General features: G+C 45.0%; 1 protein-coding gene across 1 annotated transcript in view; it reads left to right on the forward strand.

Moving 5' to 3' along the window:
* Nucleotides 1-26,229, forward strand: part of CRB1 (crumbs cell polarity complex component 1) — a 47,175-nt gene that overhangs the window by 3,993 nt on the left and 16,953 nt on the right. Inside the window, exons 2-5 of the mRNA XM_036235365.1 lie at nt 7,997-8,560; nt 11,281-11,476; nt 12,502-12,641; nt 17,238-17,420. Coding sequence (XP_036091258.1) covers nt 7,997-8,560; nt 11,281-11,476; nt 12,502-12,641; nt 17,238-17,420 — 1,083 coding nt within the window. The remainder of the gene's footprint in view (nt 1-7,996; nt 8,561-11,280; nt 11,477-12,501; nt 12,642-17,237; nt 17,421-26,229) is intronic.

Here is a 26,229-nt window from a genome sequence, read left to right on the forward strand (position 1 = left end):
GCTGAAGGAGAGCATTAGAATCGATTTCCATATATTTGCTTTACTCCATGCCCCCCAGTATTCGCTCTAGACTTTTCTAAAGAATGTATTTAATCAAAAATAACCTTCAGGTACAATGAGTTGAGTTGTTCAGCTCGCACAAGGTAAGTCGCTCTTATCTGAGTGATTAGTTAGACGCATTTTTATGTTTGTTTTAGGTTCACTCTGGTACCCTGAAAATGGCCAACACTCTTTTGAGTGATCTAAATGATTCCTTTTCAAATAAAATGTCTAGAAAATGATAACGATTGTTCCCTGTACGCGACATTCCAAAAGAACAATGGAATTTTGATGAACGGCAGGGCGTAGTGTGACTATCCAGCTCTGATTGGGCGACGGCCTTTTCCTACCCAATACACCACTGCTTCGGCTCTGATACAAGAAGGAATGCTAGAAACTTCAAAACACTCCGATTCCGGACTATTCCAAAGTTCTTAAAAACCATACCACCCCCCCGCCCCGACCCAATCTGCTACTTATTAACTGACAAGGCAATTTAATGTGATAAGTTGAAATCTGAGGCAAGAAAGTAAAGAATAATTCCGTGTGGTTTAATTTATACAGACCAATTTTCCACGAAACACTGCTAAAACTTAAAATTGTAGGGACAGAGGAGAATTAAACCAGTGGATATCAAAACACAATTTTGAACACCATACTATATTAGGACCGAATAACATCTTATAAAAAAAAGTATTATAAGAAATTACCTTATATTTTTAGTTTGATTTAAACTAGGAAAGACGCATTGTGCAAAGATATATCTTCTATTGGGAGATTCCCTGAAATGTTCCATGGTAGTTTTAAAAATGTGCAGAATGGCGATTTTTACATCTGATTTTTATTACGTTGGGTCTGAATAGATGGAAATAAAGATCTGGTCACCAATTTAAAATCTGATTTGGTTGTCTCACGATAATTTATCTTCTCTGTGAGGTATAAGTGATCTCTTTCTTGCTCGTAGTGTACCCCCATTCTCTCCTCGTCCTTCTTTCCCAGTAAATGTATCTACTTTTTTTTTCTCTCTCTCTCCTTTGTTTCCAGCAGCATAGAATCATTTAGGAGCAAAACTATCTTGGGGACAGGGAGGGGGGGAGACTATGGCAAATGGATAAAACAGTGTCTTTCGGTCGTTACTATAGCGATAATCATGATGTGAGCCTCTCAGCCGCCAGTGGTTTCTATAACAACATGATAGGGGGCTTTAGAAATGGACCAGAGGTAAATAGATTTTTCAGGGGTCTCTTAACCCCTTTTACACCACGGGATTAGCCTCCTCTTAGAGGATAGAGATGAGTCGGCATATTTGATGGAAGCCTTAAGAATATTGCTTTTCTATTGTAAAGATTGAACATTAGATTGTTCTATAAAGACCTGGCTTTAGCGGATAAGATATTCAATGCCTTCGTTTCAAAAAATAATTGATAGCATCCTCATTCTATCTCTGTATCATGAAATCAAAACAGTCTTAAAGCTTCTGCTTTCATTGTATTATCCCAAATGTGGCAGTAAGTAAGTATCCCTCACCGTAATGTCTATTAATTCTCTCATACATCACCTGAAGGCTCTCTCTCTAGTGAGACCTTGTACACGCCATTATCACACCTGCTGGGGTCACCTGTGGGTGGCGGTCTTTCTGCTCTAACGAGTGAGGCCTGACTACTTATCCTTCGGAGTACTTTGAGTTAGGCCTGGCTCCCATGTGGTCTATAGTTTACTAGGTATTATACAAGAAAGTTTATTGAAATTGTTCTGAATTAAGTTTTAGCCTAGTAAAAAATGATAAAGGAGAAAATGAAGGCTCTTGTTTCGTATGTAAATGTCACTTAGAAGCCCCTTATAACCGAAAGACCGATGAAAATGTCTCCAGGAGTACAATACGGAAGTAGATGGTAGTAGCCGGATATAATTTTTCAAGAGAAAACAACTATAGAAACCGTAAATTAAATTTAGGGAGATGAGAATATATAGTGCTTGGTTCTGTTCAGTAATGAATTATTGACTATCTACTCTATGCAGGATATTAAAGGTATAGACAATGATGAATAATATAGGGGATCTGTTTTACAAACTAAATCAGATCAAGTAAAACCACTTTGCGTCATGAAACAAAATATTAATTCACTTGTTAAATTTGTTGCTTTGAAATTAATGAATCATCTGCTTTCCTTCATCCTTCTTCTTTTCCTACTTCCCCCAAATATTTTAAGTGCTAAGCCACAGCCCCACCCTCCTTAAAAGAGATGATTGTGGACATGTCTGAGCCAAGGTGATTTCACCCAGACATAAGAGATCTCACGTCTTCACATGAAGCTCACATCCACGCGGTTTCTACCGCAGAGCTGTCTTTATCCTTTTACCGTTTTCTATTTGCTTAAGCTGCCAATCCAAACGCGAGACACTCGGAAGTTATTTCGGCCACCAAGGTCTCCCTCTGATTTTCAAACGGCGCTGTGACATTTTCGCGTCCCTGGCATTTTGTTCTCAGGAACGAAGCCTCAGTGTTCACTGGGTATGCACTTGCCGGAGCGCTCTGGGGCAGAGTTTGTCAAATGGGTCCCTGGGAGATCAAGAGCCCTTCTCCGCGAGAATCACGGGGCTGTGCAGATGAGCGAGAGCGTGTCTGCGCTCAGCGAGGTCTTGCTCAGAACGCCATGTGCTAGTCTGCGCCGGGCAGGAAGCCATGCGCCGACTCTCCAGAATCTCGGCCAGGCCAAAGGCACGATGGCTTTGAACTCGTTGCACTCAATGCCGTGAGCTTTGGGCTGAACAAAGAGAAGACGAAATGTATTCACGATGCCTTCCAAGTTATCCAGTAACCACAGTAACCTGGGTTTTCCCCCAAATCTGGTCCAGAACTCAGAGTGACCTGACCGAAACAAGTCACTCTCTTTCTGTTCAAGTGTAGTGAGCCATAAAGGGAACAGAACGAATCTCCCTGGGGTAAGACCAATTAATCAGCAAAGGAAACAATTGGCATGTATGTACCGCACCATTTAGGAGCTAGTGCTCAAAGCGCGATTGGACTGAATACACAGAACCCATCTACAGACGCACTCAAGAGGGGCACACTATCATCCCTGAACTCAGGGTTCATTTGCTAAGAGTAAAGACAAGTCTCCATCCGTGAATCAGAGGAGAATTTCGAAAACCCACAGGACCACGTGAAACTGCGTCTTAACGATGTAGGTCCTGTGGCTGCCCAGGCCGGGAGCCCGACGAGAAGGCTGAGCCACGGGAAGGTCCGGGGGAAGAGCTCGCCTTGCACGAGGCTTCTCGTGGCTACAATCCGAGCGCACATCATAATGAAGAAACTCTTAGCGCTGATGTTGAAATGTTTGTATTCATGGCGACTACTATAGTCATGGCGTGAAAAGATAATTTAACCTTGGAGGGCTGGCGGCTTGCTGACCGTCGTAACCACTCATCGTTTTTCTAGGCCTTAGTTCTCTGTACAAAAGTATGAGCGAACTGTCACGGTCTGCACTGTCCCGTAGCACGACCACCAGGTGCGTGTGGCTTTTGAGTGTTTGAAATATGGCTCAGCTGGACTTGAGATGTGCTGTCGATGTAGAATACGCGTGGAATTTTAAAGACGTAGCATGAAAGAAGAGTAACTATCTCATTCGTTTCGAACGCTCATTACGCATCAAAATGATAGTGTTTAAGTCATATTTGGTTAAGCAAGATATATTATTCAAGTTACTTTTACTCATTGGTTTTTCTTTTTTAATTATACTTTTTACTCGGAGACTTAGGATTACGGATGCGGCTCAGGTATCGCTGTTAGGACAATGTTGATGCAAATCCTTGCTCTCACAGGGTAGCTGATGGATTAGCAGCAGCAACCCCGCCCCAAGGGGTGCTGGCCTTCAGGCCTCACCCCGGAACCGCTGAACCCGAATTCACAGTTAATGGGATCTTCTATGGTTTGGGTGGTCGATAAAGATGGGGTCCTGCCCATCGAGATAATCTTTTAGATGTTTCATTTCACGATTCTTTCTCCTTTTCATTTGGATTTATTCAAATAAATGTTTAGAAGTCTTGGCACCCTCATCTCACGATTAGCTACATAAAATGAGGCAAGTTATTTACCATTGCTGAAGACCAGTTCCTTACTTATGAGATGGCTATCACGCTTCCAACCCCGTCAGTTTCTGTAGGGATTAAACGAGACACTAAGGGTTATATATCTATCCCTGGGAACCAGTTAAATTGGAGGCATTTTTATAATATCAATCATAAAACTGAAAAATTAGATCATCCTAATTTTTTTCCATTCTAATATTGTTTTTGCTATTTCAGTGTACAGTGCAATGGGCTAAAGTTTGGAGGGTGGTTTTTATTTATTGTACCAATTTTGTTTAACTTTTTTCATTAACCTTAATTATATATAATATCCTTAATGTTTTGATAATTCTAGAACATATAACTTTCAGGCCCCTTTTTAAAACACAAGTGTCATGTAGCTACATTCTTCTGTACAATGGTTTCATGATTGATGCCGAAATGATGTCTGTTGATCGTCGGTCAATTAAAAAATTGGCTTCATGGAGTAAGGACAAACTTCTATTTTTCTTTCCGTCGAAAACATTTTTAGCTTTCCCGTGGGGATTTCAGTTTGCTAGAGGCAAAGGTGCTAGTCAGGTGTAGATCTAGTCCATAAAGTAAAAGTGGTCATTGAAAAGCCCGTCATTATCAACACGCACACGGATTATAATAAGGTCACAGATCCAGGCCTGATTAGCTTCAAATGAATTTCATGTCAAAGGGACATAATTAGACCCTCATTAAAATTTGCCATGATTGACATTGAGTAAAGATGACCTTCACCGTTTGCATTGTTCAGTCATGTTCTAAGGTTGACAAAGGGCAGGGGTCTTCTGTGAGGGATGTGTGTGTGTGACCGCAGCCGGGGGCAGCGGGCGCGTGGTCCAGCGCCCTAACCCTAAGGACAGAGGCCTAACCCCGCCCAGAGACGGGCCACAGCCATTGTTCCGCCCACCCTTCTTCCTTCCTTTTAACAAAAGGTAGATTCGATGCTTCGTGTTAGTAAAAACAAGGACCAGAGACAGAGATGGCTAGAGAGTTATGTGGGGAGAAGGAGGTCGTACATTCTAGAGAAAACATGAAGAATCGTTGGGGTAAGAGGGTATTTAAATAACAATATTTAAAACCGGGGTCAACACATGTGTGCGTACACATGCACAAAGTCTAGGCCACGAGGCGGCTCCGCAAGGCGAAGCTCATGGCTCTGACAATTAACATCCGAGAAATATTTACCGAGTTTTTGTCGCGCAGCGGTAGGTGCCGAGGACAGCAAAGGCCTGTTGGGTCCTCCGAGCAGGTAAACCTTACGGCGACTCTCACTGAGTCAGACGTTTCCCTGAGCCAGAAGTTTGTACGGCGCTCGAGCTCTGCGGGGAGATGTTAGAGATTTCCTTGTGACAAACAAGCCCCGGAGGACAGCTTTAGGTCTAATCCGCATTTATCTCCGTTTGGTTCAGAGCTAGCGTGGGCGCTTTACGGAGAAAATGCCCACGGCACGTTGAATCGCTCCATCGACAGACTCTCCGGGTACGGACACCCTTGAGTTTGTGCCTTGTTTCTAAAAGAAAATTCCTGCGTGAAAACGTGTTAGTAAATTGTCTTTTTTTTTTTTTTTGGCTACTATTGTTATTGCTAAATTTTCAGATTTCTCGACTGATGGCTTTTATATCAGAGAATTACCTGTGTGCTTCATAAATACATGCATTATAACCACCAAGGACAAAGGAAGAAATACTGTTTATAAAAATCTCCGAGAAACTAAAATGCTCTTCCCTGAACTCTCCTTATTGCTCTGAATAAATATCCTCCACCCTGTAACTGAGCTCAATTACCAATATGGCTGTTTCCAAGTAGCTTGAATTATTAGGAAATACGCACGCACAATACGCACATTCAATGTCTGCGCATCAATATCTTTAAAACTGGTCAAAATAGCGTTCACACACACACACACATATGTATGTATAATATATATAGATAAATACATTGTATACTTATATTAAAATATACGCACATATCTTTAGCACTCCAATACCAACATAGCAAATACAAAAAGAATTGCCTACAGTAACTACATAAAATATTTTCTATTTTCTCTTGAAGAGAGATTTTTGAGCTGCTGCTGCTGACCCGTGGGGCCCCTTGGAGATGCCCCCACAAGGACGGGGGACTCAGTGGCCAGCAGCCGTGGCTCCCGTCCCCCCGCCCTGAGCTGGGGCCACGTTGCAATTTCGCATGTTGGGATCGCTTATGACGTTTTCCTCAGAGGATTTGTGCTGCACTTAGAAGGGAAAAAGTCTACAAACCTCTTATTCCAGAACTTCTTAAACTATCCAGTAGATGGCAAGCTTTACTGCGAGGAAACGGTGTGGCAGACCCTAAAAATCAGTCTGGAAACATCAGTCCCACTGGACATGCAGCCAAGTTTCTTATCCTGTGTCTAAGTCTCAGAAGAAAGCTGGAAAAGAAGTTCTCTGTGGCCATTTTCCTGGGAACTGATTCCAGTCATAACTTTAAATAGCACTGTAAGGTTGTGTGTGTTTGTGTGTGTGTGTGTGTGTGTGTGTGTGTGTGTGTGTGCCCAGTTAAGTCTAAATGTTCTAAAGCCTTCACCACGAGGAAAATGATTGTATTGTTCACGAGCATACATGTTTCGTACCAGGTACAATAGAATAACACATATGACAGATTTTTTTCATTTGGGTGCACAAAATAGGGACAATTATAACCCTTACTTTAGTCTGCTTTTATTTCCTCGGTTGGCGATTTGATTTGTTGTTTTTAATAAGGCAGTCCATCGCAGTTCCTCTATAGGTTTGAAAAATATAATTTTCCTTGGACAGGCGACTGTCTTTGCTTCTTTAGTACGGTCAGGTGAAGCATCCGTTGATAATGCCTGGGTCCCGGGAGGTTCTGCGAGAATCTCACCTCTAGAAATGCCCATAAACCCAGGCAGCAACTGGCGCTAATGGTGTGGCTGACAGCACGCACCCCGGGGACCCAGGCAAGAGACGTGCTTGGCGGATGACCTTGTCCGCTGAAAATGGAATTCAGACCCTGCACGTAGATCTGGTGATGGATGGTGTGTGACCAGGTTATAAATCTGCCCGTCGCGATCGTTATCGACAGGCCACGCCAATACCGCTCACGCTTTTGCTCTCGCTTTCGTGGATAATATTCTTCGGTCCCCGGTGTTCATTTAAAAGATGCCCCGAGTGCCTTCTCGTCGCTGAGCCTTTTCCTGGGCTGCTGCCCCTGGCCCCTGCGATCGCGAGGATGCTGCGCGTTTCTGTCGTGATGCTTTTCCCCGTCCTTCCAAAAAATGCTCCGTGACCGGTGATGTTATAGGACCTGGGAAATACCGAGACGAGGTCTCTCCCGTTCCTCTGCGGAGCCGACGTTCTAATGAACGACACAGAAAGAAATAAGAACATTCGAGAGAGAGAGACATGCCCCGGAAAATAAAACGGAGAGAGTTTAGAGGAGTCCAGGAAAAGTTTTTCTCAGGAAGAGACCCTGGGACTAAGATGTGAGCAGTGAGAAGCCGATTAGGCATTTACAGGGGTGTGAGGACAGCCAGTGTCTGGAAACGAGGCTCAGGTGAAAGAACGATCAGCCGAGTTCTACCACAGACAAGGGCACGGAAAAAAGTTTGCTCTCAGATCAACCTTCCCCGTGATATGTGAGCTTTCTATGCGTAGGCACTGGGGGAGAACCCCTGACTGCCGGAAGGCTCCATACATAACATTTGTAAAAATCCTTGTTAATGACAAAAGCCATCACTAGGACACCGACTACTACGTGCTCCGTTAGTAGTTTTTTTTTGAGATAGCGCGAGGAAAGTTCTTTAGTTTCTTCCTCAACTGTTTATTCGCCAGCTTCATTGCTACTTTTGCTTTCCTTGCAGATTCCTTTTGCGATAAAAATGTCACCAGGTGCCTCTCGAAGTCTTGCCAAAACAGTTCAACGTGCCACGATGTTGCAAAAGACGACCACTGCCGTTGTTCAGACGGAGACTGTGACAACGCGACGGACCCGTGCTCCCCCAACCCCTGTCGAGGAAACGCCACGTGTGTGACCACCCCAGGAGAAGGGCGCTTCCGGTGTGACTGTCCTCCTGGGTACGCTGGGCCGGCCTGCGCCCCTGCCTTCGGTTCCTGCGGCCCCAGCTCCTGCCAGCACGGGGGGGTTTGCAGCGAGGACCCCGTGCACCCCGGGTGCGTCTGCCCTGCGGGATATGCTGGAAGGTTCTGCGAGCTGGATCAGGACGCGTGTGCTTCCGGCCCTTGCCACAATGGGGCCGTGTGCCTGGGCGGAGCTGGTGGCTACAGCTGCTTCTGCGTCCCGGGGTTCCAAGGCAGGCACTGTGACTTGGAGGTGGACGAATGCGTTTCCGACCCCTGTCGGAACGGGGCGACCTGCCTCAACGAGATCGGGAGGTACACTTGTCTTTGTCCCCAAGACTATTCTGGTGAGTGCGATGACATTTGAAATCCCAGAGGATGTTATTCGCTTTCTCTTTCTTTAACGGGACGGACGCGGAGGTGACGTTGCAGGTCCCGTCCGATCGTGTAGGACAATCGATCACTCGTTCGAAAGCTTCCCACACTGGGTGAAATCCATCGAGTTCAAAGGTGCGAGTAGCGTCACTGTTGTTTTGAATGGAGTCCTACGATCTGGAGTGAGTGGGTTCCGAGGGACGGGCTCTCCGGGTTGGGGCCATTGTGCTCCTCATCTCTGCAGACGCCCTTCGCCTCAGCTCAGGTCTGCCCAGAGCCTGACCTTGCAGCCTGCTGGGAGGGCGGGAGTCCATGGGGTGGGTCCGTGTGGAGGGTTCTCGTGCTGAAGTGTGATCGACCAGACAGACGACAGCGAGGCGGACGGAGCATGGCCCATGAGCTAAGTCACGAGTTCATTAGGACAGAAGCCATGTCTCGTTTAAGCTCTTGCAAACAGCGAAGAAAAGCCACGGGCTTTGCGAACGCAGCATCTTGCAGACTCTCCAGTGGGTTACCGCAAATTAAACTTTATATGTATTTTTACTATTGGTTTAGTCTGGATGAATTTTTGTGAAAGAATTCTAGAATTAAGACGTTTCTATTTCTTAGCAAATCGGCCACAGAAGTGCTACCCGCTGTGACTATTCAGTTTATAGTGCTACATCTAGGTATAATGACTTGGTGCCTACTCGCACCAGTCACAAAGTAAGTGCTACCTTATAGACTGGACCGCGCAGTTCAGGCGCTTTTTAAAGGCCGATTCATTGTACGTATTTAATGGGTATAAGCAAACGACAGTAAACACCCGAAGGAAACACGAAAATCGTAGTTAGTCATCCAGATGTTTTATCTGCAAAGCCAAGTATTTGGAAAGACGAAAACATCTGGACAGCAGACCGAACCCATCGCTTTTCCTCCAGCACTGCTGGCATCGTGCTCACGCGGCCCGAGCCATTTCTATCTGTATCGGTAGCAGTGGCGAGCCAACCGTAAGAATGTTAAATCACGCTGTATCACCCCCCTAAGCAAATAGCTATTGGAACTGAAATCGTATCTATCGATGTGAAACACGTTCTTAAGCCAGGCACCTGCATCGCTTCGAAGCCAAAGTAGTTGGACTACAACATGCAGACAGAGCTGCGGGACTTAAATCACGGTTTATAATGAATGCGTTTACTTCTCGACCATTAGAAGAAAGTAATCTGGCCGTATATCGGAGGAACGCGAATTTTATTTTAACTAAGAAATAAACGTTAGCAAAGCGTTAAGTTTTAAACCACCGCTTTGGCTTCCTGTGTTAAAACTTTCCAGCAGCTATATAGGTGACTACAATACCAAAGGACATCATCCGATGTCACACAGGCACAGGCACCACGGAAAAGTGGGTTGGCAAACTGGGCAGGCGAAGGCAGGAATTGCATTGCAGAGAGAGACATTGCCCATTATTATGGATGCAAGATTTAAATTTTAAGTTCTTCCCAAAGAACAGTAACTCTTTTAACTCTTTTAACTCAGGTGTTTGTAGGACCCAGCCGCAGTCGTAAATGGCAGGTGAAGTTAGAAAAAAATACTGTGTTTTCTCTCCGGAAGTGATGCAGAATCGATCAAACTCGTGACAGCATCTGAGCTATCCGAAAATCCCTCAGTGTCGTTTTAGTGTGTAATTTATTATTCTGGGTTATAGGCGCAGAAACGAAGATGGCTAAATATAGATATTCCCTCTTTTTGCCTTCTGAAACCTGTATGAGAATTTGAGTATTGTGCACTAAATGTTATTTTGGCAGATTTGGTACTGCAGTTTGCTATCTCAGGGTGACTACTTTTATAAATCGTAAAATTATTTTGCTCGGTAAATAATCTTCATCGACTGTTTTTTAGGGCAGAAACAGAGATTTTTAAAAAATATAACATTACCTTAAAATGAAGAAGCTTGTAATAATATCACTAATTGCATTAAGTTTAAGCCACAAACTGATATTCTATTTAAAAGTAGTATTTTACAACACTACAGAAATCTCATAAAAATATTATTAAAACATAAAAATGTCTATGCAAAGGGAGCACTTAAGGGAATAAGTGCCCACCATGTTTGTACAATAAATGTTTGTGGGCGTAACAAGTATTGTTTCTGATCTGCAGAAAACACTTTGTACGGATCAGGTACTGTCGTAAACACTCTGGAACACATTGTGTTTATAACAATCAACCTGCGAGGTTATTACAAACGTGGCTTCCGTTTTCCAGGTGAGGAAACTGAGCGATGCCCGGTTAAGGAACGAACTTGCCCAGAGTCACAGAGTTAATGATGGGGGCTGTGCAAAGATGTCGACCCCCTGCTCTCTTATGATGTGTAGCTAAAGTAAGCGCTTAAAAATAATTTCATGACATTGACTAGTCCCCATGAGGCTTCCAACACAAGTATGGTTAACAATAATCTTGTTCTAAAAATGACTTGTTTCCATGAATTTAAAAGCCACAAGCTGTTGTACGACACAGTTCTTCGTAACAGCTGCTCCGCTGTGTGCCATCTCCCATGGGCGTGCCAAAAAATCAGTATCAATTACAATTAGGGAGGAGAATTATTTTGGGTAACATAATATTGGGCAGGAGCTTTAGTAAATAAAGCATTGCCCAAGAGCTAACACAGTAACACTTCGCTAAAACTTTTCTTCTGTGCCAACTTTTTGGAAAGGTGTCAACTGTGAATCAGAAGCTGACGCATGCTGGTCCCAGCCCTGCCGAAATGGTGCGACCTGTCGGGATGCTCCGGGGGCTTATTTCTGTGACTGCGCCCCTGGATTCGTGGGTGACCACTGCGAACTTGACATCAATGAGTGTGCCAGCGAGCCCTGTCTCCACGGAGGGCTGTGTGTGGACGGAAGCAACAGGTATGTTCCGAGTGACCCGCCAACGTTCGGGTGATCCCCATGGAGAGAACTCACTGACCGGGATTATTTATCGCCGGTGAATCTGAAGATCTCGCATCCTTCATTTAAACGTGTCAGGTTGCTTTAGAGTTTAGTGAAAAGTGGTATCATTCAGATTTTACTAAAAAATAATAATAATAATAATAATAATAATGCATCCTTCAAAAGTCATCTATCCCCAGAGTGAGGAATGTCCACGTTACTCTCGTAAGAGTTTGGAGCTGCTAAAATTACAGGAAAGGGCCCGCTTTTCAGTCCCGCGAACGAGGCCTGTGGTAGGTAGGAAGTGCACACACAAAGCTCCAGGTTGTTCTGGATGTGACTATGAGGCTGTATTTGCGTAACGAGCATGGAAACCGAGTGGTGAAAAATAAATCCTTTAGGAATTTTACATAAACAGTGTTATTGAATTAGTTTAAAGTAAGAGAACATAAGTTACCATTTGGGTAATGAGGGCTTTTCCTGGTTTTGTCATAATTTATTATTTCATTTTTCATGAGGGACCTTATTAATGGGCTCTGTACGAAAGAGGCCCACGATGGCATAAGTCATTCTCCCCTGCCTCCACGAATTTTAACGACTTTCTTTAGTTTTACAGAGTACTAACGTGGTCAGTACTTTTGATGCTCGACGTACTCTGTCTATTCTTTATCTGAAACATTTCATTACCCCGATAACCCCGTGACACGGGTACCGTGATTTTCAATTTAAGGATGAGGAAACTGAAGAAAACAATCACAAGTTCCGAGTAATTCTGCAGAAAAATTAAAACACCCGAGCTGCGTTTTAAAGGACCACAGGGTGTTAACATGCAAACACACACACAACGTTTTCAGGCATACAGAAACAACGCCCGGGGGTTTTTTGAGAAAAATCCTGAAAACGCACGGCAAGTCTCAGGTCGACGGACCGGTAAAATACGGAATAAAGATGTTTGATCTCAATGTGACCAGGCGTCGATGTGATAATTTCGTTTTTCTCTCCAGATACAGCTGTCAGTGCACGGGTGGTGGATTCACAGGGTCGCGCTGCGAGACCTCGTTGCTTCTATGTTGGTCAAAACCCTGTCACAATAATGCTACCTGTGAGGACGGCGCTGGTAATTACACTTGTCACTGCCGGCCTGGTAAGCGACGAAATAGCTTTCTTTCTTTCTTTCCTTTTTTTTTTTTTTTTTTTGCTTACAGTAGAAACAAATCGCTTGCAGCAACTAGAAACTAGAGATTCTCGTGGTTCGCTGTTTGGAACAAACTCTTCTAGTTACGATTGCTTCATTGAATTGCATTCTTCCATGCTTGCATATACCTACTGCTACACCGTGCTCTGTTTAAAGCGGGTCGGCAGGCTGCCCAAACATCAGAACCTTCCGGAAGAAACAGAAGGGGGCGGGGGGGGGGAAATCAATGGAAGGGTCCATTTCAGCATCATCTGCATGGTGAAAATGCGCCCGAAGACGCTTTCTTTCCCTCCGGGATATTTTCTTCGACACCTAGAATCTATCGAAACCACTGAAACAATATTTGCATCTTAGGAGCTTGTATTAGGATTCAGTGGAGTCAGTATGATTACGACGATGTAGAATATTCCAGAAATAGAAGCATTCTCCTAAGCATTTATAATACGAGTCAACAAGAATCCAAGTTAAACATGTATAAACCGTAACCAAAAATTACGCATTCAAGGGCGACGAGGTCTGAGCGAAGGGGTGTGTTACCAGAATCAGGACGAAACCGTAGCACCTTGGTCCACAGGTCGCCAGTAAATATTAGTGTTAATTGTGGCAAACAGCCTGCCTGACCCATTTTTAACCTGATTCTCCCTAGGATTTCATTGATAGAAAGAGCATTTCATCTCCTTTCTCGGTCCACTGGGGGGTTAAAAAAAAAAAAAAAACGACAAACTTACGATTGTGTAAAACCCGGTTGTCACACACTTGCTGACCGGCTTGTCCCTCTCCGGATTTGCTTTGTTGTCCAAGGCAAGAGCTCGGTCGGGGAGGAAACGTGGAGACTGGGATCCATCCAGTCAGCAGTGGCTTCTCACTGGGAGACGTCTCCTTGCCTGAGGGGTATTGAACATGCTTCGGTGAACATATTTTGTAGGTAAAGGTAACACATGGATGTAAAAGCAGAAAAGGACGTTTGGAAGTGTATCTTTGGCTCAGAATTCTGTGTCCTGCGCCTCCCCCTTTTAGACAGTGACTAGGGCATATTCATTATCCTTCGGTCCTTGGCTCAACTTAAAATTTTCCAAACCGTGTTGTTCTGCATTCTTTTCGTCAGCCAACACTCAACGTTTAGTGAACTCTTTGGACAGGACACCCGCTAACTAGGGCGGGCCGCCTCTGTATTCTTAAGTTCCTCGTCTACAAATGAGGGGCATAAAAGACTATTCCGAGTAGTGTCACAGAGAGTAAATGCATAAAAATAGAGCCTGGCACATCTCGGGTCTTGAAAAAAAGGTGACTATTACTACATATTAAGTTCTACCCCAGGAGGTGGGAGTTGAGTATGAGAGACGGTTTGTATTGGACTCAGGTAATGAGGACGCCCCCCCCCCCCCCGCCAAAAAAAAAAAGACAGTGTGTTCCATTCCCTTGTGGGTTCGGTCACACAAGCCGCATGGGTTTCAATGCCAGCTGTGTGTATCAGGGGTCTGGGACTCAGAAAGACATAGTCCCTCCTTCCAAGGACCTTAAGTTCTAACAGGAAGAAGGCGTGGAAAATGTGTCTAGTACAGTGAGGAGCCGTAAGGACCTCTGTGGAGGGGCGCAGGGGAGGCGACACCCGTGGGTGGCCTGGCTGAGGAGGCACCATTCCCGAAACTTTGACAGGTTGCTGACCACACCCAAGAAATGTACTTGGCACAAGTTACTTCGCCACTCTGAGCCTCAGTTTCCTCATCTAGAAAGCACAGGCGATGATAATCATGTCCGCCTCATCGAGTTGTTTTGGGGCTAAATCCAGCAATAGAGACGAAGCTCCCAGCTCGGCCTAGACCACGGCGAACGCTCAACAGATGTTGACCAGATGCTAAACCAGAGACTGACCGTTCTAGACCCTGCGGTGAACGCGGAGTAGCTCGCCGCTTCTTCGAGGAAAGATGAGCAGCAGCAGGAGGAGGAGGAGGGAGGAGGGGCCGCAGGCGCGCGGGGCCGCGGAGCGGGCGAGACCGAGGCCCGCGGGCTCACGGCGCGGCTGTCCGCCCGCCAGCCACGGGGCAGCGAAGCGACCGCTCCTGTCGACGAGCTCGCACACTTATTGGGACACGAGTGAGACCAGCAGACGCAGAGGCGGGAACGTGGAGGTGGCATTCCCGCCGGCCTCGGGGAGCGAGAAGCCCGCTTGCCAGCACCGGGGCGACAGTGGCGAGGGCCTGAGGTGGGGGGGGCCACCGTGACGGTCATCTAGGAGGCGGTGGCCGCGTGCGGGTTAAGGAAGGGGCGCGGACGCAGGGCACCTCCGCTCCTGACTTTCTTTCTCACATCTCTGGACGGATGGCGATTTCGCCTTCACAGAAAATTCAGCAGGTCCCCGTACCCTGTTCTCACTGCGACACATAACGAGAAGAGTTTGTGCTCCAGGCGACTCTGCCCAGAAGAGCGCGCCTGTGGCCGAGGCGACCACGCCACCGAACGCAGCGGCGAGAGTCCTCGGTGACAGCCCCGCAGGGTCCTCGTCTCGGCAGTAATTAATGACAAGCAGTGCCAGTCACATTAAACGCTTATCTTAAAAGCTTTCCTGGTCCCCAGGTAAGATTGGAGATATATATATTTTTTGAAATATCCCTGGGGACTTCATTCGGTATCATATTGCTTCTTCGTACAACATTTTACAGGAAAACTTGTTTAAAACTATTGACTCGAGCCTGGACTAAAGGAGTCTATTTATATACACGGTTAAAGGGAACAGCAAAGAAAATCCCCACAGGGTCCCCGTGGTGGGGACAGGACTGGCCAGGCCATAAATCAGAGCCTCCCCGATGCTCGTGGTAGGAGTGAGCTAATGCAGGAGCCGGAAAGCAAAAGTGGATTGATGAAGGGTCTCGAGTCTCGAGACTGAGAACGAGAAGAAAATAAAAAATAGAGCTTTCTTCTGCGACTCACTGCAGCACAACAAATGCCAGTTCGTAAAGACTTGTGAAAACCGTTTTTCAGTGAGCATTTGTGTATCATTAAGTACAAAATGAAAATATCTAAAAAATAGGCAATCGGGTGTAAGAGGCGGAGGGCTCCTGGTGACGGGGCCACTGCAAAGGACTGTGGGATCTCGGGGTCGCGTGCACTTTTTAAGTTTCCTTCTTCAACTGTAAATGTCTTCTTCAGACGGTCGAGAAAGACCCTGAGAGTCAGATGTGACAAATGTACTGTCCCGTGAGCAACAGGACTTCCGTCGCGGTTATAATGTGACATATGACCCCATTCGGGTTGTTATGAAAATTCAATGTCATGTCACACGTCATATTTTCATGATTTACTGACTCTTTGCCAATCCTCTCGTCGATGCGCGCAACCAGGATCATAATCGAAATGGTCGACGCGTACTCTCCGAACCTCGCTCGGTTATCGATAGAAGGTCGTCTACGTCACGTTTGCTCAGGATCTGAGCGGTGAGCTAAAAAAAAAAAAACAAGTCCCTGATTTTGGGAAGCTTTTAGTCTATCGAGGGAGGCGGCTGTACGTAAGAGTGAACACAGAGTGACACTTATCACAAAGGCGAGGAAGGGAAAGAATTGGACTACGAGGGAGAGGAAGAGCGTCCTCTTCAGAGCTCTCCGCCAGGGAAGGTCGTTCTGAGAAAGTAATAAAAGCTGAAGTCCGAAAAGCGGGAATTAGCCAAGCGCGGGCCTGGGCGGACTGTCCTAGAGGCGGGGACGTGTTCTAAAGGGCCCTGGAAGAGAAGACATTCCAAAGACATTCCGGGACAGGCGGAGATGGGGTGGGCCCGGTCGGAGGGGCATTTTAGGTTAAGGAGTTTGAATTTTATTGTGTGAAAGAGGAAGCTACAGGAGGATTTTGAAGTTAAAAGTATATATAAAAAGTATGTAGTATACTATATATACAATAAATGTTATATGTTATGTATTATTTATAATACATAATTACATATTACATATTATATATTATGTATTATATATTATATGTATTATATATTTTTACGTATGTATATTTAAAAATATATATTTTTAGGTGCTCATGTATGTAAAATTAAAAAGTAGTTCTGGTGGGTATTTTCTTTTACATTTACTAAATGTTTTATAAAGTACTAAATCATTCTTGTCCCTCATAAAATGACCCAGTTAAATTCATCTAGTACAAAACAATTTTTCCTTCCATCTCGTCCCTGGGTATGAAGATGCACTCAGTTCCCTTTACTTGGAATTTTAAGAGAAGAATTTAAGGTCGGCTGTGTGGATACAGTTGACTTTTCGGCTGTATTCTTGAGAAACTATTTCATGTTTTTCTTGCGAAAAATTCAAACGGTTGAAATATTTGAGGAATCAGAGGCTTTAGTCCGAATGCCCAGGCGAAGGCCAGGTTGTCCTGAAGACTCATTTCATTTTGACTGATTCCGTTGCTACCGCTGGTCACTTCCAGGGATGGATGTGGCCTCTTCCCAGTCCCCCGGTGTCCTGCTAATCGGTGCCCGCAGGGTGGTCCCGGGCGCCTGCCCTGGGGTCCTGGAGCGATGGTGAGCAGCTCCTCTGAACTTCCCTCCTGCAGGATACACGGGCGCCCAGTGCGAGACTCACGTCAACGAATGCGACAGTGACCCCTGCCAGGCCCGAGGGGCGTGTGTGGAGCTGTCCCCGGGGATGCAGCAGGGACGCCTCGCTCAGCTGCCGCCTTCGTCCGGCCGCTCAGACGCCCTCGGGTATGTCTGCCTCTGTCCGCCAGGATTCACAGGTGAGGCCCGGGCCAGGCGACCACAGAACTTTCTAGCATGTTATGGCAGATCATGCATTTAACCAGTCGGAGTGTTGGCAGTGAGTCCGTGCGGCGTAAACTCTTGCTATGGTGCGAAGGGTCCCCCTTGTGGGCAGGAAAAATATCTTGTTTCACATACAAAAATCCCTCAAATCATGAGAACAATGTTAAAAACGGGAATAGAAGAGGTGTATAAAAGAGGAAATATTTATATGCGTTATTCTTGCTATTGGAGCCCGACTCAAATTCTTTATCTCATAAACAGGAAATGTTGGAATTTTTATGTTATTACATTTTATAGTGCTGTTAAATTTTAGTGTTATTCAAATTTGCCTTTAAAAAGTTAACGTGCTTATTTATAGTTACACTGAGGACAGTTATCTAGTTTCAAGTAATCTTCCTTCACGATTCTATGGCTAAAGTTGTTCCAGTATAGCAAGTTTAAATGGCTTTTTCTATGGCCTTCTTACTTTAAAACCCAGAGGAAATTTTCGTGTGCGTTTTCTAGTGATTGGTTGTGTTGCGTCCACTTCTACGCTGTGCAAATGGTCAGAAGTTTGGTGACAGTCCCCGTATTTGGTCTCGAGTGGCAGTTTATCTACAGCTGTCTAGACTAATTACGATCAGGATTTCTACCTTATTTCTTTCTCAATAGATTAAGTGATACCTGCGGAAAATATTTTGGTTGTTCTCAGGGATTTCCGAGAAATAAGAAAAAGGGCGGTCTATGTATATTTAATACTCCCTTCTTTTTAATGTATCAGTTCTGAAGTTTAATGATCTTTGATTCATGACGGTGTTTGCTCTAAGATTGCCATTAGAGACGTTATTTCCTTATTTACTGTCTTTCTGTGAGAGCGCAGGAGAAAGGCCTCTCCAGGGTCAATGTCAGGATAAGTTGTATTTTTCCTAACAACCTCTAGCTTGCATGCTTTTGCCCTTAATAAAAAACACGCAAATAAATCTTTATAAATGATAAAAAGCATGAAATAAATCTTAGAATGCATCGTATTTCCCAATCATGCAGGCTGCGAGAAATCTTATAGGTAAGCTTGGGTTCTATGAACATACAGCTTTTTCTGGAACGTATTTATGTATTTACTTCCCCCCTGGGATTATTTAAATTTCCTGTTTCTGTTTCTTAAGGTTGCCTTTAAAAAAAAAAAAAGTTTCTTTCTAAATTATTTGACCTTGGTAGAGTATTTTTGTCAGCTACTTTAAATCCTTCTTGGAACAAGGTAGGAGGGGTTATAAATTTTTTTTTTTAAATGTTGGATTTAGGGTCATAAAGAGGAGATTGTATCAAAAGTCAGAGGCCATTACTAATATTGCCTCATCGGATAAGAGGATATACTTTCCCAATGAAGCTGCAAATCCTAACGGGAGAGGCAGGGGAATGTTCCAGAAAATTGCATTGGACTTGCTTTCTAAAGAGCTGCCAAGAACAACTCTATGAGTTAAGGAGTCCTGGCCGTCCCACGTCTCCGTGGCGTAGTGAAAAAGTTTATTTTCCACTCGCGTAAATTCCAAAAATGGCGTTTATCATGAGCCATCGACCTCCAAACGGTGATACAGGGTCAGAGGCTCCTCATGTTTGCTTGTTTGTTTGTTTGTTTCCAAAACGTGGCCTTCGGGCTCAGCATCCTCTTCTGTAGCAAGCCACAGATGCAAGAAAGCAAATGGGGCGCGGCATCCGGGCGTCGATGGGCCGAGCCCCGAAAGCGGCGAATACCTCTTCCACCAACATTGCCTTGGTCCAGCTTAGTCACATGGCCGCATTTCCTCGCAGCCAATACGGAAGTCTAGTCTTGTTGTGACTCTCGAACAAAGAGAAAACGTGTTTCGTCCTCGGCCCCCTAGTTTGCCACAGCAGCCGGGATGGGCGGACGGGGCCGGAGGCTCGGTGCCCCTCGTGGCGACGGCGGCTCACACCGCTCGATGTTTGAACGCGCTTTTCTTTATTTCTCTTACTTTTTTTTTTTAAAATTAAACTTAAAAAAAAAAAAGGACAATAGTAGATTCATGTGCGGTTGTAAGAAATAACACAGGGAGGTCCGCGTGGACTTACCCGGTCTCCCCGCCGGCGAATTTTGACAGAAGCAGCTAGAAACGAGGAGAGCTTGGAGACGCGGAACGTGAGACATGGTGAAAACACAGGCAGGGGGAGCCAGCGAGCCCCGGGGAGGGGGCCCCCCTCAGTCCCTCTGCGGGGGGACGCGCTGCACCCAGCGTTTCTTCCAGCAGCGAGCAGGTCCCCACCGCCCGGTCCCGCTCAGCGAGATAACTGAGAAAAGCCCGACTGCCCGTGTCGGTGTTTGAATGACAAGGATCGACGCTTGGAAACTCACGTGTTTAGATGCAGGAATGGCCGCTATTGTCTCGTTCCCCAAAATCCTTAAAAATATCTCTTTTGCAAAATATCTTTATGTAACCGCCATGGTGATTCTGTGCCTATCGCTGTGACGCTCAAATTGAAATGAGAATAGCGTGTCAACGCTTGATCCGAAAAGGCGTGTGCATGAGCTTCAGCTCGCGGATCCATGTGACTTTAACAGTCAGCTAAATAAATCCATAATTAGAGAAGGCCTGTGGTTGAATAACATTGTTCGGTTCATTCCAAAATCAGTAAATTATTTTTATTTTGTGTGACCACACTTGACCGTTCCTGGAAGGAATGCTGACTGCTTCTTTCTATTATGCTTTAGCTGTCCAGTTTAGGGCGCTGGACGCAGTTTTAGGGGTATAATGATGAAAATGCATGGTTTCTTCCCAAAGGAAACCAAAAACGGCATGGGGAAGACGGTGCATAGACATACGGGACAATGTAGCTGCCCCGAAAAAGCCATCGAAAGGTACCATCCGACTTAGAATAAGTAAAGAAGACCTGTTTGTGCTATTTATGCCAGATCGAATTTGGTGGCAATTATAAGAATCCGAACACCTTGAAAAGTTAGCATTTTTTCTTAAACGCAAATGACCATGTCGCTTCTAAAAATCAAGAGAAGGTCCTATGACCTGTGCACGTACTCTCGAAGCACCACGCTGACTTGGAAAGAAGCGTGGGTCATGTTTGGAATGTCAGCGACTTGTTTCTGTTTATCAAAACAGGGTCGTGATAGTCCCTTTGACAAGCTTCCCAACCGCCTCCCGAGCCAAGTCCCCTTCTCAGTTCCAACGCTCACTCGCCAGCGCCGATCAGCGTTTCTCCGGACCTCACGGGCGTGCGGGGTGCTGCGGAATCATCGTCTCTGCGGCGGGTGGGTTCGCTTCGGCTTCACCCATCTGCTCTCTGCATAAAGAGAACTGAGGGGGCCTGCGGGGGAGCCTGCGAAGCCCCGGCTTCAAACCTCAGCCAGAAATAGCGGGGTTCTTCACAACGAGCACCCCGATGAGAGCCACCTGGCAAAGTGACCGCGCACACGGGCCCTCGACGGCGTGGCTAAAAATGAAGTGTTCGCTTTTCCTTGTAAACTAGATCCCGCCGTTTTACCTAAATCCACCCGAAATCACCGTAGCGGGACAGACATGAAACACGGAAGTATCGCATGCTGATGAAGCCATGAGGCATCCGCGACAGCCGATTGCTCCTGCCTAGGTTTTCGTAGAATTTATGCATTTGCTGACTTTTTGTCTTAGGCCCATTGTTCTCAGAGATCCCTTTTTACCCCTCTAATTACAATATCAAATTTGAGAGTCAAGTTCTCAAGTAACATGAACAGAAATTGGATGCTTACCTAAAACTATGCATCTCTATTTCTTCTTCTCTAAATGCCGGCTTTCCCTAGGAACCAGGCCTCGGAATCTCTCTTTTCCACAGGCACCGACTCTCCTGGGCTTTAAACCGCTGATGACATCAAAATCTGTCTCTCCGGCTCCATCCTCTCCTGAACTTCCTTGAACTTTTCCATTTAGACGAAGGAAACAATTTTCAAATGTAGCATATCACAAACAAATGTTTCTGTTCTCTGCCTCCATGCCTTCCAAAAAAGAAAAAAAATCAAACCAACACAAACAAATGACAACAAAACCAATAACCACAAGACGGCGATAATAACAAAAAACTTGTCCTTCTCCATCTCAATAACGCTAACAACGCATTCCCCCAGTTTGTCAGGGCAAAAATCTAAGATGCGTATTTAGTTTTCTCTTTCTTCAGTCACATGCTCAATTCACCTACCAGTTTTATCAGTTTCTTAGTACCAACTTTCTTCTCAGCAAGAGTTTTAAGATTGACAAAGAAAAACAAAAGCATCGTAAGAGCTTATATTTTTGTGAGAAATCTTTTTGTTAAAAATGAAGTCCTTTGAAATTTGATGAGCCCCTTTTTCATGACCCCATGATGATGATGATGATGATGATGATGATGATTACTATTATTATTATTATTATTATTATTATTATTTTGATGGATCACGCCAAATCTGCAGGGCTAATTGCCCTGGGGTTATACAATCGTTTGTGCAATCGAGCACTCATAGTTTAAAGCGAGATCGTCCCAGCTCTGTGCCTAGTTTTCCTCTGGCGGCACCTTTGAGTCAAGTGAGTATTTTTATTTCATTGCTTTGTGGCAAAAGTAACTTCACCAGTTAAATGTTTTAGCAGCGCTCTCCTTGTTGAGTCAGCTTCTCAAGGCAGGGCCGTAAGGCTTTGTTGACATCTAACGACGTTTTTGGGTTTTCGTGGGGGTTTTTTCCATCTTGACTTCCCTGGATTATCTCCCACAGTGTGTGTGTGGCGGGGAGGGGAGGGAAGGGAGGGGAAGAAAGGCTAGGATAAGGCTGTGCGTGGCCGGGCCTTTTTTTGGCACACGAAACCTTTGATGCTCTCCAAGTATCACACGACGAGGTACATGCTGGCCAGTAATATGAGATTTTTAAAGTCCAGCCGGACAAAACTGCATGTTCTCCACAAAGGAGTCAGTTTTTCTTTAAATTTGATTTACAGTTTAGAGCAAGATCCGGTGATAATTTGCATCTTTCCAGACAGTTCCGTAGCTGTTTTGTAGACATAGATTAGCCTGATTTACTCCCGTCCCTCTCCATTCTCTCTCCTCCATCTCTCTCTTTCTCTTAATTACCATGGTTCTTAATAAATCGTTAACATTTTATATGAAGGATTTCCTCACCCAAACTCTGTCAGCCCTTCCTGACAGAAGAGGAAACAGACTCACTTTTGATGCCTCTGAGATGCAGCTATGTAAATTCCTGCCTTTTCCCAGAGCCTTTTTTGGTGGCCTGAGCTCAGCACAGAAGGTCTGAGCTAAACATGTCACCAGGGTCACAGAGACTCTACTGCTAAAACTACATGTTTACTTCCTTTTTAAATGGGGTTTCTTTAAAAGCATCCCTCTCAAAATGATAGTTTACCTTCTACTGAAAAAAACACAGAGTCAGACGACCAGATGTGGCCATCATCCCTCTTCCTTTTTTGGTTTTTGTTTCTTAAAAAATGTTTACCAAAGTATAACAAACAAGCAGAAGAGTGTGCACATCAAACGTTTACAGCTCAATGAGGCGGTTACAAAGGGAACACACCAGTGTATCAAGAACCCAGGTCAAGATCATGATTAAACATACGCTTTCTTTTGAAAGAGGCAACTAGAATTAGTGTAGACAGTAACAGAGTCAAAACTCAGGTTCATAAAAGAAGAGACTTTCAAGTAATTGAAGCTATCTACCAATGGGACAGGCGTCCTTGTGTGGACGCAAGGTCCCGTGTGGACGGGGGTGGTCTGTGGACAGGAAGACGAGATCCTACATTGAGTGTTATGCTGAATTTCATTCTTTGATTCTTCCCAACTCTAAGAATCGATGTAAAGAATAAACTCAAGATCAAGGTCCTTGCGGTAACATTCAGGCAATTACAAATGTGCACAATCAAGTTCTAGTTTCTCATTGTCGGTGAAGATGATACTTCGATTTTTAGCTATGCTTTCTCAAGTTCTTTCAGTCTGTACATTAAAAAGATCCCGGGATGGATTTTTTGTTTTCCATATTCATGGGATGTTTTAAGAATACTATCATTGAAGTCTGGGGTGGAAGGTTAGTATAAGTTAGTTAAGATGGAAGATTTATGGGTGAATTTTGGCAAATAGTGGAATTTCCATGTCTCTTCTTATTAAAGCCAACCTAATGTTATTTTGATACGAAGATGTTGCCTAGACGATGACTATAAAACTCGTTTTGTAACTGCACACCCAAATTCATCACAGAATTAAGATTTCATTTCTTTTTTGATACTTTTTTTTGTAACAACAAATATTCTTCCATCGGCGACCATTTTATTTTGTGATTTAAATGTCTTAATATGTAACCGGCTTCAATAATTTAATACATGGGGAAAAAAGGCAAATAAAGATAAACATTGTCTAATTTTCTGCTCAACACCTGGGTTCTGCAGAGTCCAAGGTGATTAAATTAAAGTCTGCATTCTTTTTGAGTCACCTATTAAACAGATATTCTGGAATATCATGAAAAGTTTTGGCAAAGAAGAATCATTCTTTTGGATGGGAGGTTAAACAAAGGTCAGGGCCTCGATTTATCTGTTTCTTTGAGTGAGTTTTAACACCATTGACCTGGCCAGACTCCAACACCGTTCATTAAATCTTGCCTGTCTCCATCGCCCTTGAAATTTTAATAAGGCCCTATATTTCTTGTCTGAACCCACTTTCATAATACTGCTTGGAATGACCATCCAGCTGTGGCCTTTCACTAAGTAGCTAGATTTATCTAGCAGTTAAGGGCATTCCTGTATCTCAGTCCCCCACAGAAGTAGGAAGACGCTCAGGGAATTCGTTCCACTGGGAAGATTTGAGCGGCTTAGACAAATAGGTAAGAAATTCCGAGGAAGATAATCCAGCTTCTCATCGGGCCTTCATTAGGAACAATGACGGAAGCGGGGGCCCGGCTGAGCATTTGCCTTCGACCACGGTTAGTTTCCGCAGGGCCCCCGAAGGTAAAACGCTGCAAGAAATGAGAGCTGGGAGATATGACACCGAGACACTTTCCAGATCATCTGGAGCCCCGCCCCCCTTTGGATTCTCGCCGTGGGCTCTTGGGTGCTTTGATCCATCCTATCTGAACACATCGCCACGCTAAGTCACACCAAGCGGCCCAGTGGGACGACAGGGCCCGGGAGCCGGTGCCAGGGTGTGTCTGGCTCGTCTCGCCCTGCCTAACTGTCCTTGTTGCTGAGGATTTTCGGGTGAAAATCATGCCCCTAAAAGCAAGGGGACTAGGGCAGTGTCCTCAGCAACTGCCTATTTCTAGCGAAGGATGGATTTCCTTTCGTTACCCCAGAATGTCATCGGACGGCCCGTTCGCATTGGAATTATTACTCTTAGATCCCGAAAGATCATTAATTAATGTCAGCTCTTCGTTTAAGTGACACCTCCCTGGGACCTTCAGTTGACTTCGCTCCAATGGGTCCCTCATTCTGGTTCTCTCTCATTACCCCCGTTTAACATCGTAGCCTGTTCAGACTATGCACATTGGAGAAATAAGAGAATTTTTCAGTGATTTCAAGGAATACACTGTCTCGGAGAAACAAGAGGAGATTGGAGTACATCTAGGCAGTCATTCAGGTTTTCTGCATAATACCCATTTACTCTGTATTTCAGAGGCAAATTTTGATCGTGACAGACATGCTGAGAAAATAAACAAATAGAGCATTCTACGCTCCGTTGCCTGGAATAAGTGATTATTTTTTGCAGGGCATTACAGTGATATATTACAAAGGTTTTCTCCCTGGAGAATTCATACATCAATTTAATTCGTGTACGTGTAACTCGAAGCGGTTCCTCAACAAACGATTATTTTTGGTCCTTTGTAATAAATTCCGTAGCCGTGATGTATAACATTGATTTGGTCACCGCAAGCACCTCCAGAAAGTGATTAAAGACACAGAGGTTATCCACACAGCCTTCGACGCGTCAGGCGGCAGCATAACTCATGGCAGGAGTAGTAACGAGCATCGCTCCTGTCTTAATATTAAAACTTCCCGCGGCCACTTAACTCACACGAAAAATTTTAGAAATTCACCCACTGGCAAAGTAGAACACATGTGCCAACCGGTGAGATCGTGGAACTTAGAAGTGTTCCGCGTTTTGTAATGTGAGGGAGGCGAGTAATTTATGGGCGTCAGGGAGGAGAGAGTTTCCTGCAGATGCGTCTGGCGCTTCCCAGGTGGCCTGCCCGCCTTCGGGCCATAGGTGAAGTTCGACGTCTGTCCAGGGTGCCTAGCGCCCTGCCGGGGGTTCCTTTGTTCAGCTAAGCGAAGCGAGGTCACGACGGCGATGGGACGTGCGGGCTGCCAAGCCCGGCTGCTTTGGTGCGAAGGCAGGTTCTTCTGTGTCCCTCTAGCTTCTCACACGCAAAATATCGTTAATTACAGTAACCTAATTTACAGAGCGGTTGTAAGAAACGAATGTGCTAATTCATACATGCAGAATGCCTAGGACAGCTCCCGGTGCACGGAAACGTCAGTGCGCGCATCTCCCATGTCCATGCTGGCGACAGGGACTGTGGGCTCACGATTTTTTCCGACCCCTCGTACCACGCCCGGTGCTGATTCAACAATCGGTAAGGTATGCGATGAACGAACGGTGAACGAACGGCTTAATGAATCCGGTGACGAAGTCTGACCTCTTCTCCTGACGCATGGCCACTTCTAGCAAGAAAGCGAATCTCAGCGAGGACCCTGCAGTGATTATTCTAAGATGGCACAGCACCTTCTAATAACCAGCTGTGTATAAAGCAGCCCGTTTTAAGTAGCAAACAAACCCGTTTAT

The sequence above is a fragment of the Rousettus aegyptiacus genome, unplaced genomic scaffold, assembly GCF_014176215.1.
Source record: "Rousettus aegyptiacus isolate mRouAeg1 unplaced genomic scaffold, mRouAeg1.p scaffold_m13_p_18, whole genome shotgun sequence".
In the NCBI taxonomy this organism is placed as follows: Eukaryota; Metazoa; Chordata; class Mammalia; order Chiroptera; family Pteropodidae; genus Rousettus; species Rousettus aegyptiacus.